Source organism: Protopterus annectens, chromosome 9.part0 (genome assembly GCF_019279795.1).
Source record: "Protopterus annectens isolate FY-2018-M chromosome 9.part0, PAN1.0, whole genome shotgun sequence".
In the NCBI taxonomy this organism is placed as follows: domain Eukaryota; kingdom Metazoa; phylum Chordata; order Ceratodontiformes; family Protopteridae; genus Protopterus; species Protopterus annectens.
Window position 1 is genome coordinate 454,242,113 of NC_056743.1, and position 13,558 is coordinate 454,255,670.

The 13,558-nt window shown below is 38.9% G+C and overlaps 1 protein-coding gene across 4 annotated transcripts in view; it reads left to right on the plus strand.

The window, feature by feature from the left end:
• ANK1 (ankyrin 1) overlaps positions 1 to 13,558 on the plus strand; it is a 1,899,552-nt gene that overhangs the window by 1,717,696 nt on the left and 168,298 nt on the right. The window contains exon 1 of one of the 4 annotated variants that reach the window (XM_044082994.1): positions 1,805 to 2,294. The exons of the other annotated variants lie outside the window; for them this stretch is intronic. Within the exon in view, the coding sequence (XP_043938929.1) occupies positions 2,076 to 2,294 (219 nt within the window). The 5' untranslated portion in view covers positions 1,805 to 2,075. Of the gene's footprint in view, positions 1 to 1,804; positions 2,295 to 13,558 lie in introns of those variants that run through there. 4 annotated transcript variants of the gene reach the window in all.

Below are 13,558 nucleotides of genomic sequence, written 5' to 3' on the forward strand. Positions count from 1 at the left end.
CGGAAGGAATCATAACCTGTACTGTGGGCATAGGAAGGAGCTCATTTATAGCTTAGGGCTTTAGTCTTCTGTGTTTACTATCCTTGTTGTTACCCAGCCCGAGCATATGTAATTTATCAACTACCCTGCTACTACCCACTTTAACTTTGCCCTGCTGTCAAGTACCACTGAAGTGATGGTAGCAGGACATCAGATTCCACCATAACAAACATGAAAGGTACTGGCTCAACTCTAGAGGACCAAAAGTTACTTTTGAAATGGTTCGCTTGAGTTTTGAAAAATAAAGCTATTTTACTGATTTGGTATCTGGTAATATCGCTTTCTTTACATACATGCTATCTGCTCATTTCATATACCACTTAGAAATCAACAGTTATTGTAAGACATTGGTGAAAAGGAAAGGTGTTAAGGATAGTCTTATTGCTAATTGGTTTAGTTGGTAACTTACTTTGCTTTTTGCTAGGCAGATGTATCTAATAATACAAAAACAATTTCAGACTAACATTAGGCTTGCCTTGCATATTGTATCGCTCAGTTCTGGATTACCAGGGTACAGATTCTATATTCCTTTATTACTGCAAGGAGAGTTAACAAAACACTTTAAAGTCCACTCGGGTCTGAGGGACTCAGGACACCTATAGCTTAAGTTTTGTTTTTTTTTTTTGATGTAAGCAACTCTCTTCATTGCAGTAAACAGTGTGACTGAGCTGTACCATGTGAGATTCTCGGATTCTCAAGTCCATGTTATGTATGTGGGGATGGACAGGCAATTTGTTTGCAGCAATTAGTGCTGGATGTTGGCTGTGAGTCAGCAAGTCCATGATATACACAGTGGGAGCTGTTTGCAGTGGCAGCATGTTAGATGTTGAAAGTGATACAACACATGGTGCAGATGATTCTGGTAGGAGGGGAACAGCTGAACTCTGGCAAGTCTTCCCTTCCCTCTTCCTGCATACTTCAACAGAGATTGCTGCTTTCTAATACTGATCAGACATACTGTTTCTTTATGTCATATAGAGCAATGATTAATAAGGAGACTGATCTCACAGGACCACTCTCACTTTGCATACTTATGACAGGAGATCAGTAGAAGACTGGGTTTTCAGTGTTAATGTGACATGTCCCAGGAGTTTGTGCAGTCAGCAGTACTCCAAGGAAGTGGGTGAATGTGTGATAGGAAAGGGAGTTTTATCAGACAAAAATCGCAGTTGTTGACAAATATATTTATCTATGCATTGAGATATTTGCTTAGAAGAATCAAGAGGAAGTAACTCGGTATAGAACCTTTGGGTTTTGCAGACTTGTGTTATCCATGATGCAGTGCAGGTCTGTCCTGCAGACAAGTATGTCTATCTATCAAATTATTCAGAACTGTACATATAGGTCTGTCATTAGCACTGAGGTGTTTTAAAATACTTCAAAAATAGGCATTTCTGTTTTCTGCTGCAGCATTTGCAAACAGAAAGTCACATATACTTTAAATGAGATCTGTGCAGCTTCAATGTAGATGAGTCAAAAAAACTCTAGAGAAACGGAAGGAATTCCAACTTTCTGAAGCATTTCTTTCAAAACAAAATGATTTTCAGTTTGTTTAAAATGTACAGCCTCTTTAAAATTTAGTAAAGAGTTCCTGTGAAAGCCTTGTGCTAACATGTAGCTCAGCAAAAGATTTTCTCATTCCAACAGCTCAAAAGAATGTTTTCCAGGCTGCTGTGACTTTGGTCGGTATAAGGTTACCAGTGAATAAACTCAACTACGACCCCTAGTCCATACGAATCACTGAATGCTGGCTGCCGTTTAGTGTAGCTAAAATTACAGCATGTCGGCACTCTCATGAAATTCTGTGTAGCAGTACCTCAGACCTCCATGTCGGAGGGAGAGGATGAACTACTTAGACTTGCACTTGTAAGGTTTTTTTGAATCCGCTGCAGGCTGTAAATGAGACTGAAAACATAGCCACTGAAAGTCCAACCTAAATTCATGAGGTAGAGAAGCATGTAAAGGTTTCCTTGAGATTCTGGTTCAAATCTTAGCAAACCGTTTTGGAAGTGGTAATCGAAACAGTAGAAGGAAAAATGTTTACTCTGGTTACTGAGCTGTTGATTAGTTTGGTGTTACTTGGATTTTTCCTGGTAAGCTGTCAGAACGTGTTACATATAATTAGTGGTTCCATCCGCTTCATTCTAAAGCACATTCACAGAGAGCTGGATAAGGAATTGGGAGAGGTTGAAGGCATATCTGATGATGAAGAAGCAATCACCACCCGGGTGGTTCGACGTAGAGTTATTGTGAAGGTATGTATCCTTAAGAGAGGGTGGATTTGTTATGTTGAACAATGACCAAACTCTAGATGTGGGGGTGTTTCAATGAACCATGTTAATCATGCCCTGCTAACAGCACTGTAGGTAATTTCTTAGCTACTCACAGAATGAGGGAGTGTAGCTAGAATTAAAAAAAAACTGTAAAGCATCATATGTTGATTTGAGTCTCATTAGAGCCATTTATCTCCTGTGTGGTTTGAAGGCACAAAGTCATTTAGCAGTCTTGTCGGTTATCAGGCAGAAAAATGATTTCATAATTTAATGTAGAGCAGAATTCAAAACCAAACAGAGAGTTCAGACTAGCTTGCATGCTTTTGAGATCCTAGTTTTTCAGTGTATACTTACTGAAGAAAAAAGTCAAACTTGGAGTCCTCTGTTTAAAAGTAAAAGCCATTGTTCCACAGATTTTCACATTTAACATGTTTCATATCTTCAGTAAGACCTAAAACTTCACTGCTGTTCTTCTACAATTGAACTGTCTCTCTACTACATTTTTTTCTCAGAGAAATTATGTCCAGAGTGTTCATAAAAGAAACATATGTTGTTTAAAGAAAATGGAGTGATTCCAGCATGATTAGTATGTGGATAAGAAGTTGATAAAAAGTAAGTGATCGTCATAGTCAAAAGATCTAATAGCATATAGATGTAGCCACCAACTGGGACAAAGGTAAATAATGATGGTGGGGGGCATGCTTACACCTACAATCATGACTTCCCTCCAGGAGACAGGGTTATGAAATTGAATCAGCTAGACAATTTCAGAACCCTGCTGACAGCTGCAGTAAGTAATAATTTTTCGTAGAGCTTGCAGGCATCAGTTTTTCATACCTGCAGCAGTTACGCAGAAGTAGACAGACCATGCCCAGAATATTAAAGACGACACTAAAAATAGTACAAAAAATATGGAGCTATGAAAAGATGAGTAAAGAAGGAAAGCTGAAGGTATGACAACCAGAAAAGCAAATAGAAAGATTGCTAAGGATGGAAGATTTTAAATTAAATTAGAGCTGAAGCAACTTTTTTTTTCTAGCACAGACATCTCTTTTTTAATAAGTCACTGACTTGTTTAATGTACTCTGCATGCAATTTTCTAACAATTTTTGGTCAGTCATCTGGAACTTATAATACACTTTGCTATCTAATTTTCTAGAGTTTGCAGAGGAACAGCAAATGCTGTCCTCTGTGTTTCCAAATTTAGCCCTGTGACAATGCAGGATAATGATACTACAGTGCAGGTGGATACAGTAGGGGCCTACCTAGATCCATTTATTTTGCTGGTTTTATGTGTTCAGGCTTTATTATAGCTTAATGAACTGCAACTATGTTTGGGTCTCAAAGGCTTTGATCAATCACTTTTTGTACAAATGGATATTTTTTATATATCTGATGTGCATTGTTTCTTTTTTTCTTTCGTGTAGAAAATGTTATGTTTGAGTTTCCTGAGTAAAGGAGACAGAACATCAGCCACTCAGAAGCAGTGAATACAATTTGCTATACCCAATTACCATACACGAGTTAAGTGTAGGCTGTGGTTCAAAGAATTTTATTTTAACCCAGTGCAAGTTGTCCTACATTAACTTCTATCTATGTGTCTTGAATCATGCATAGAGCTTACAGAATCTCAGCCTTAGCATGTGTTACATACCGAAAAACAAAAGCCCCACTTGATCAACCAAGATTCAGACAGCTAAGAAATGACACCAAAAAATCCATAACCTTAGACAAAAAGAACTACTACTACCACCTACTGGAAAAACACCAAAACAAACCTCAAAAGTTCTGGGCAGGAATAAACAAACTACTCCACTCGGGCCAAACCACCACTCCACCCCCTCAACTTCGTAACAAAAATCCCCAGTAGACATTGCTAATAATTTCAACAGCTTCTTCACACAGACTCTCCAGTCTCCAGCCAGCCAACTCTCTCCCAATGGCTCTAATTCTAATGCAGCCACACCCAGTACCCAAACATACTTTACCTTCCAACTGTTTCTACTCAACTTATTCATGCCCTACTTAAGAAACTAAGACCCACCACCCTGGCTGTCGACCTCCTCCCAGCAGACTATTTGCAATAGGCTGCTGACACCATAGCATACCCCATCTCAATCTTGATCAACAGAGCTATATCTGAAGCTACTGTACCCACTATATGGAAAATCTCCCATGTCATACCTCTCCATAAAGGAGGCAGTTCCACTGAACTGTCAAACTTTAGACCCACAGCTATTCTGTCACCTCTAGCTAAAATTATGGAGAATTGTGTACACATACAGCTCATGCACTACCTCAAACAGAACAAGCTGTTGTCCAACTTTCGGCATGGCTTTAAGCTGCACCACAGTACTACTTCTGCCGTCCTCTCTTTCTCTAATGTCATTAACTACAACCGCAATAATAACAAACTATCCTCAGCATTTTTTGAGATCTGTCCAAGGCTTTTGACATGGTTGACCACAAAATGCTTATAAATACCTTGAAGGCCTTCTCCTTAAACAACCATGCACTCCAATGGTTTCAATCCTACCTGCAGGGCAGGCAACAGGCAGTCCTATGGCAGGGCAAGCTATCATCTCACCTGCCCATTAAATTAGGAGTCCCCCTTACTAGGACCCCTTCTTTTCTCCATCTTTATCAATGACCTTCATTCAATCATCCCAGATGCTACCTGCATTCAATATGCGGATGACTCCACCTTGATTTGTTCTGACACCTCACCAGCTACTTTATTCACATTAACCCAAAATACCTTTAGTACAGTGGAAAAATGGCTCTCCAGTCAACATCCAATCCTAAACCCCAACAGAACTAAGCTGCTCCTCTTCTCCCCCACACGCAGGACCCCCCGCCATCCTTCAACATAACCACTAACAATGGCACTATCATCTCCCCAGAAGCCCAAACTTAACTACTGCGTGTCATAGTTGATAACCTGAAGTTTGATGTGCATATCAATCAAACTATCAAGACCATTAATAAAAAACTTGGCTCTCTCTACAGAATCAAACCTTTCCTTACCCCACTTGCTAGAACTGCAATTGCCCATTCCCATCTACTAGCAACTCTTCTCTACACCTCATCCACACCTCACCTCTGTTCTCCAACTTAAACAAAACAGATCTTAATAAACTATCATCCTGCTATAACCACATTGCCAGATTTGCTACTGGCACAGCCTACCGGACACACCACTGTCACAACCTAAATCGCCTAGGATGGCTTGAACTGCCTAGCCTACTGCAGTTCAACCAGCTAATAGTGGCACATAAAGTCCTTTACCAACCAGAAAATACACCTGCACTAAAAAATACTATCAGCTCCTATACCAGCACCCAGCCACTGTGCTAATTCACTAGACTCCTAGTTCAAATATACAAATCCAACTACTCAGCTGGGGACTCGCTGTTTGTCAACTCTCTTGGAAAAACATGGAACAGACTCCCAGCTGACTTGACCCTAGAACCCTCACTAACTCGATTCAAAAACAAACTCTAGAAATACTTCAAAACTCATTGGTTATGTCCTTGCACTAACCCCAACTAGTGACCTCTCTATTTTTTAGGTGCCTTACCTTCAACTACTTCTAACTTTTTCTACCGCACCATTTCAGGAAGGGTCAATTGTATAATTGCTGCTCAATGTGTCTTAAACCTGAATGTAATGTTATGAATATATAACTTTGAAAATAATGTTATGTAAAGTGTTTTATAATAAGTTAGTACTATATGTGCTAAATGCTGGCATTGCTTATGACTGTAATCTGCTTGAAACTAGCATTTACTAAATGTTCAATGTGTATTATTATCTTGGAGCTTTTCTCCCTGGGCCCCCGCTGAAAATGGACATATATCCAGTAGGACTATCCCGGTCAACAAATAAATAAAATAAATCAATGTTGAATGTGCAACTTCTGATTTATTAAGTCATTTGTCTGGAATGGCTGCTTGGTCACACTCAATACCTGTGAAATTTGAGTTTTTTGATATAAGTGCGTGTGTGTGTGTGTGTGTGTGTGTGTGTGTGTGTGTGTGTGTGTGTGTGTGCATGTGTGTGTGCGCGCGCATATATGCACACACACATATATATACACACACACACACACACACACATATATATATATATATATATATATATATATAAATATATATATATATATACACATATAGATATAGATATATATGTATGAGTGTGTGTATGTATATATATATATATATATATATATATATATATATATATCTATACATAAACATATACGCACACACATACATATATGTAAGCAACTATAGTTCACATGCTCTTATTGATATATAGGCATGCGCTCTGTACAGATGTTTAATTTTGTTTTATTTTATTTTATTTGCATTTAGATGCGTTGAAGTCTGACTAGGCTTAAAAGATCCTTTCAGAGGAGCCCTGTGGAGGAAAGCTTCAGTGGAATTTCTCTATTATAAAAATTATAAAACAGTGACTGTATGTACAAAAATGTAAAAGTCTAAACCAGATGTAGTGCATAGGCAGAAGTTGTAATGTTTGCCTGGTTTGAGGAGTTGGGAGATATTAGCCGTTTTTTTTTTTTGTTGAGGTTACCCTGTTTAACACTGAATTAATTATTTTGTCTGTGTTTACATGGGCTTTAGTTTTGTTATGATGATAATAATGTTGGTGGTTCATAGGTATATACTAGTCTAACAAAGATCAGGGCTTTTATAAATTTAGCTGTGCAACCCAACATAGTTGTGTCCCTATGTATCATGGATATTTATTAGGAAGGGGGTGTGTTAGGAAGTTTCTAGAGGTTATATTGGGGAGGTGGGGAATTTTAGTGTGAGCATTGCTGTCTGCCTCTATCAGAGATGTGGAAACCAGACCCGGTGTGGATTTCTAGATTTCAAGTTCATTGGTCAAAGTTATACTTAAATAGGTTAGGGATAGAATCTGCTTCACATGGATGAGGAGCTTGTCTCAGAGTATGGGAATACTCTGAGACCCACATCTGTCTTGCCAACATGTCTCATGTATGTCACAAGCAAAATTTAAATCCTTGGATCTAATAGTTCTAATGCCGTTCATTTTGCAGATGTGGAAAAGATCCATCAGAGATGGATCCAAGGATGACTTGTATGCTAGGCTTATATCACCTCTCAGTAACACATAGAAGTCTCATTATAGAGATATGGCTTTTAAAGAGAACCATATAGGAAAATGTGTTATAGTCTGGATTCTCCTGTAAGGAAACTTTGTGGATGTTCCATCTGTTGCATATGTCTGGTCAGGTGCATGAGGAAAGGGGCATTATACTCAATGATGGGTTGATAAAGATCAAATAAAGTGGCATTATGACTTCCTTGCACCTGGTTGCCATATCCTTACTTATAAGCTGGGTGACATAGAATGCCTTTCTTACTACCTTGGCCACATGCTGGGCAAAGGCCAGATTTCTGTCTACATATGTTCCCAGATCTCTGCCTACTGGGTCAGGTCTTAGGGATGTCTTATCAATGGAGTAATTAGCCTGAGCGACGGTTTTTCCAAAAGGCACTATAAAATATTTCTTGGCATTGAGTTTTGATCCCTAACTTTGGCACCAGTCGTTTATGTTAGACCCTCTTGTAAGATGTTTGTGTCATGGGGGAAACTGATAGCTCCCAATTTGCAGTCATCTGCGAACATGGTCAGCCAAAGGCCCTTGACATTAGCCTTTACTTTCAAGAGGTAGATGCCAAATAGGATTGATCCCTGCACAGAGCCCTCCCTGAGGTATCCCCGCTGGTGACCAGGTTCTCAGAGAAGGTGGTATCGTCAGTGTCTGTGAGACAGCTGTCAATCCACTGAGTATAGGGGTTTATGCCAGGTTCTGTGAGTTTGTCAGCTATACCCAAGTTTTATCAAATGCCTTAGCCATTGCCTGGTAGGCAGTATGCACTATTTTCCCCTCATCCATTGCCTTGGTGACCCTCTCAAAGAATTCCATCAGGTTTAGTAGGCATGACCTTCCCTTGACACAGCCAAACTGGGTTGGGTGCAGTGTTGGGTGAATGTTGCCTATGCCTTTGAAGTTTTATTGCTTTGCCAGGTTTGCTAAGCTTTATTGCTTTGTGTCATTAGTTGTTCGGTGTTGAAGGTGTGCCGGGCAGCATGAGGAGATTTTTTTTTTCTGATGGGGTGTGATGACTGAGATTACATAAGAAGGTATTATTAATGTTCTGAATGGCACCATCTAGGCAAAGTTTTTATAGAATGTTCCGATTAATGACCTGAAATTATACAAGGAGAGAGTCAGAGACTCAGAATTAACTTTGGTAAGGTTTCTGAATGAGTTGAATATTATGAGTTTACATTGTTTGAGAACAGTACAGATATCAGAGGTTGGGTAGTAGTCACCCAAATCATCCAGTAGAATGCTGTAGTGTGTAATGTTGTTAGGGTCTGTGGTAAGAATCCACCTGAAGGTGGAAAGTGAGGAGGCATCTAATTGTCAAAGGTTTTGAAAAGTCATAAGTCCTGTCCTAGAAATAGGAAGTATTTACAAGGGTAGATGTAAAGACCTTAGGAATAGCTACAGTTGTGCAGTTTATCATTCATAGAAACAGCATAGATATGCTATAAACAGGCTGTACAGTTATAGATGTATCATACAATTTCCATTTATTTACTCATGTTTATTTACTGCATTAGTGCACTGATCATCATTTAACCATTTACAGACACATCCTGGGTGACGTATTCACAGTTCACACACAGTTAATAAGAAAAATGCAATGGTTCTAGGTCAGAGGTAAGAATATACATACATAGAAGGCATAAAGGGAAAATAAAGGAGATACTGCACAACACACCAAATTCTAAGAAAATAGTTATTGATTCATCTGTTAGTCAAGTGGTTAGGCATAAAACAAGGGAGAAATTGCATAACACACAGACGTTTAAAGGGATGGGGCTGTTATAACGATTAAAGACTTTACCTTACAGATCCAAGGTATAGGGTTTGATTCTTATCTCTGTCTGGGGGGTGGCTTTTGCATACGGGTTGAAATCTTCGCTTTATAGACCCAAGGTACAGGATTTGATTCTGACCTTGGATAATTGGCTAGGCTTAAAATGGCCCTTCTGGGAAGTTGGCCTAGTATTCACCTGTGAACCCATGAACTTATGAATCCTGCATGCAGGCTGACCCTTAGTCACCCTTTACATCATGATGTAAAGGCTGACCCTTAGTCACCCTTTACATCATGACCATCTCCAAAGGCAGTAACAGTAGGCAGAGTTTGATTAGTAAATGCTATTATGCTATGAGTGCCTATCTTCATTACTTCATACATGTCATATGTTATCCATTTTTATAGTATGCAATACAGATAATTGCTTGAGAAATTTACAGGAAGTATAGTACACAGTACAATTTTCAGTTAGTGTAATATATTACAAAATATGGTTTGATGTACTGATAGAACACTTCTTCGGGAATAATGCATACATAGATAGCTACTAAGCATGCAGTCCAAGAGACTATTGGGAGCCTAGCCCAAGCCCAGTTGCCCCAGAGCACTGTCTGATTAATTGACTTGATTAGTGTTGCACATGAGGTAAATAAAAGCTGAAGGAATCAAACCTTGTACTGTAGGAAGTAGCTCATTAACAGATCACAGCTTTAATCCTTTATACTAACTGCTATTTGTGTAAGTTGCTGAGAATGCCAGGTACATATTCTGTAGAGACTGTAGATGTCCTTTGAAATATTCAGGAAAGCATTTCATTATGTAAATTACATATACCGTGGAATGTAGAAAAGCATACAGAAAATAATATTCTTGTTTAAAACATGCTGTAAACATCTATTTACAGACTTTTTTGCTTGACGTGGGAGAATGAAACATAGATACCTCCCAATCTCTTAGTGCAATAAATCTGGACAAAGCCTAAATTAATGTGGGATCAAGAACCCAAATATAAGGACAGATTTTAAATATTGATTTTATAAAGTTAGATTTGTGTTGTGAAGCATTTTCCGAAGGATAGAAAGGATGAAACTCAAATGTATGTCATTTTTTTTAGTGCCTTTAACCCCCAGAGATTAGCCAGAAAAAAACAACTTTTATAAGGAACAGCCCAAAAATTGTATGTAGTTATTTGCCTTTGTTTACTGAGAAAGTCTGACTGGGTAAACTCATTTTCAGCCGAGGCCCAGGGAGAAAAGCTCCATTTGCTCACATTGCTTTATATTAAGTTCCAGTTAAACATAGAGTAGTTACATTTCTGTTTACATTTATACACAAACAGCACAGACAGTACCATATTTCTCCATAAATAAGACCTAACTAGAGCATAAGGTCTAGCATGGTTTTCCAGGGTGGTCATGATATAAGATCTACCCCAAAAATAAGCCCCAGTTAAGATCATCAACAACACATGACAGACATGGTGAATTATAAAATAATATTATTGACTGAGGTTATCATACTCTGCTTGCCATTTTTGGATCATTCGGACACCCAACTTCTTCTCTTTGCAGAAAGTCATAAGATTCTTTCCCTGGGAGTCCTCCATGATTCTTACTGTAACCCTAATCTTCACTCACACTTGACGGCTGAGATCCTTGACCCACAAACACTGGCAAGTGTACTTTGATTGGTCAAAGTACAGACAATGCATGTAAAATATGCACACTTGATAACGAACGGCTGTGGTGTCTTCTTAACTGTTGCCATTTTGTGTTGCCACTCCTGTCTCGTAAGTCTTCAGTTAACCCCCCCCCCCCCAGACAAGATGAGTGCAAAAAGAAAGAGCTATTCCATCGAGTACAAGAAAGGAATCATGGAGGGCTCTCAGGAAAAGAATCTGATGGCTTTCTACAAAGAGAAGAAGTTAGATCTCCGAATGGTCCGAAAATGGTGTGCAGCATACAATAACCTCAGTCAACAGGCCAATGAGGGAAATGCTAAGAAGTGCAAGTGTGGATCAGGTCGGCAACCATTATTTCCTGAGCTGGAAGACATCTTCCGTGAATGGATTGCTAACAGGAGAGCAAAGGGTTTGGTTGTGTGCAGGGCTGATATTCAAGCATTTGCCCTTGCAATGACACCACAGTTAGAAATATCCCCAGAAGACTTCAAAGCATCACAACATTGGCTGGATGGCTTCCTTCAGTGATATGAACTGTCTCTAAGAAGATCAACAACACTGTTCAAGCTGGAAGATACTGAAGTTATTAAACATGCACTTGCATTCCATCCCTTTGTTGATGGCATTGACTTTTCTAAATGCCTGCTCTACAACTTGATTGCTATGGATGAAACTGCAGTGTTTATGGGCCAAGGATCTTAAACAACAATTGATTAGAGGGGTGCCTCATCTGTCTACATTCTCTCCACTGTTACGAAAGTGCACGTGTTACCTGTATTTTGGCAATTCTTCTAGATTGAAAGAAAACCCCACTTCTAATCATTGGTAAGGGCAAGAAAGATAAGACTGAACGTGTTTCAGGCATTTTCATTCTTGAAACTGAAATGATGGTGCACACAAACAGTTATGAGTAAATGGGTCGATGTAATGCTGCCATGTGTTTTGCGAGGTGACGAAAGAGGTCTGCTAGTCTGGGATTCAGCCAGCACTCACCACACTAAAGACATGAAGAAATTTGTTGCACAGAGAAGAATAGATCAAATAATGATTCCCGCAGGAATGATTGCTTATCTCCAGACTCTTGATATTCCAATAAACAAGCCATTCAAGGACCATTTGCGCATGGAACGCAATGACTACATTTTAAATAGAATGGAGAGAAATCAGCATGGAAACTTTGTGAAGCCTAGCCTACAAGAGGTTGTGACTTGGATGAAAAATTCATAGGATAAAATCACTGACAGCTGTGCTGCCAGTGCAGTATGAGCAGGCTACTTGGACAAGCAGTGCTCATTTAAGGAGAGCTCCATTGCTAGGCATGATAGATTGGGGCCAATGGTTGTACAGTAAATGGAGTCGTAAGAAATTCAGGCCGGAATTCGGGGGTTGAAGACTTATGACAGTGTTCCAGAAGAAGATGACATGACCGTATTTGAATAACTTTTCCGTTATTGGGGCAACAGAATGGATTGCTTCTGCTTTCAGCTGCCAGCAAGCTTTTGTCAGTTTTTTTTTTACTTTATTGTATTAAGGTAACGTTTTATTATGAAGGGGTAATTACAAAGTAAGGCCACTAGTTCCCAGACTTAATTTTTATGACTTTCCATCATTCTTCTCTTATGGCTTGGGTAAGGAATAGAGATAGCATCACCACTCAAAAAGTGGCAGTTATTCATCTGTTTTATTCCCCTCCTCCAATACGCGTGTTGAGATTTTTCTGCACTTTCTGTTAAGCATGAAATATTGCACTGTGAAAGCCAAGGTGTATACATTCTGAAGTTGAAATGTTTGTTGCACTGTTTATGTAGAATTCTCACACAACTGTTAATGCGTTACCTAGAACTGCTGCTCAATAACAGAAAAGTACCAAATAAATGTCAAATATCAAACTGTGTACATGAATAAATGTAGATTGTTGTACGGGGGTGTGTAAATAATTCATCCCCTGATGATAAGCCCTAATGCATATTTCAGCGGGGGAAAAGTATAAGACCTGGTCTTATTTTCAGGGAAATACAGTAGTTACATTTATGCATACTAAGATTTTACAGATGTGGAAGTTACTAAAAAGAAAGCCCACGTGCAACTTAGTGGATTGTACAGGCAACAGTTAATATATAAAATTAGTTTTGTCATTTCAGTGAGAGGCTGAGAGTATTTTTTTTAAAAACAGTATTTGGAGAGTATCGATTGGTCAACACAAATTCTTAATGTTGTGATGAGCACGTGCAGGACCAGCACTGGTTAAGATGTTGTTTAAGCAGTGCGATTTATTTGGGTGGGGATACAATTCCAGAGTTTAGCAATGTATTGGCAGTAGAGCAAGTCTCCTACAACATTATTTGACTTATCTGGGAGTAGTAAGAATTTGTTACTAGAATGGAGGTCCCTTGCTGGACAGTAGGGCAGTAATAAGTTTTTAGTGCATGGCATTTTTCTGAATGATGAATGAGTTTGTGTGCTTTAGTTAGTTGTGAATATGTTAGCTAGTTGTGTAGATCAAGCCAATTTAATTGATTTAAGCTATGGCGATGGTGGTTTCCTATGAGTGAGTTTGGTGGCAAATTTTGCTATTTTATTGTATCAGGAGGCAAATTGCTTTCTTTGAGTATTGATTA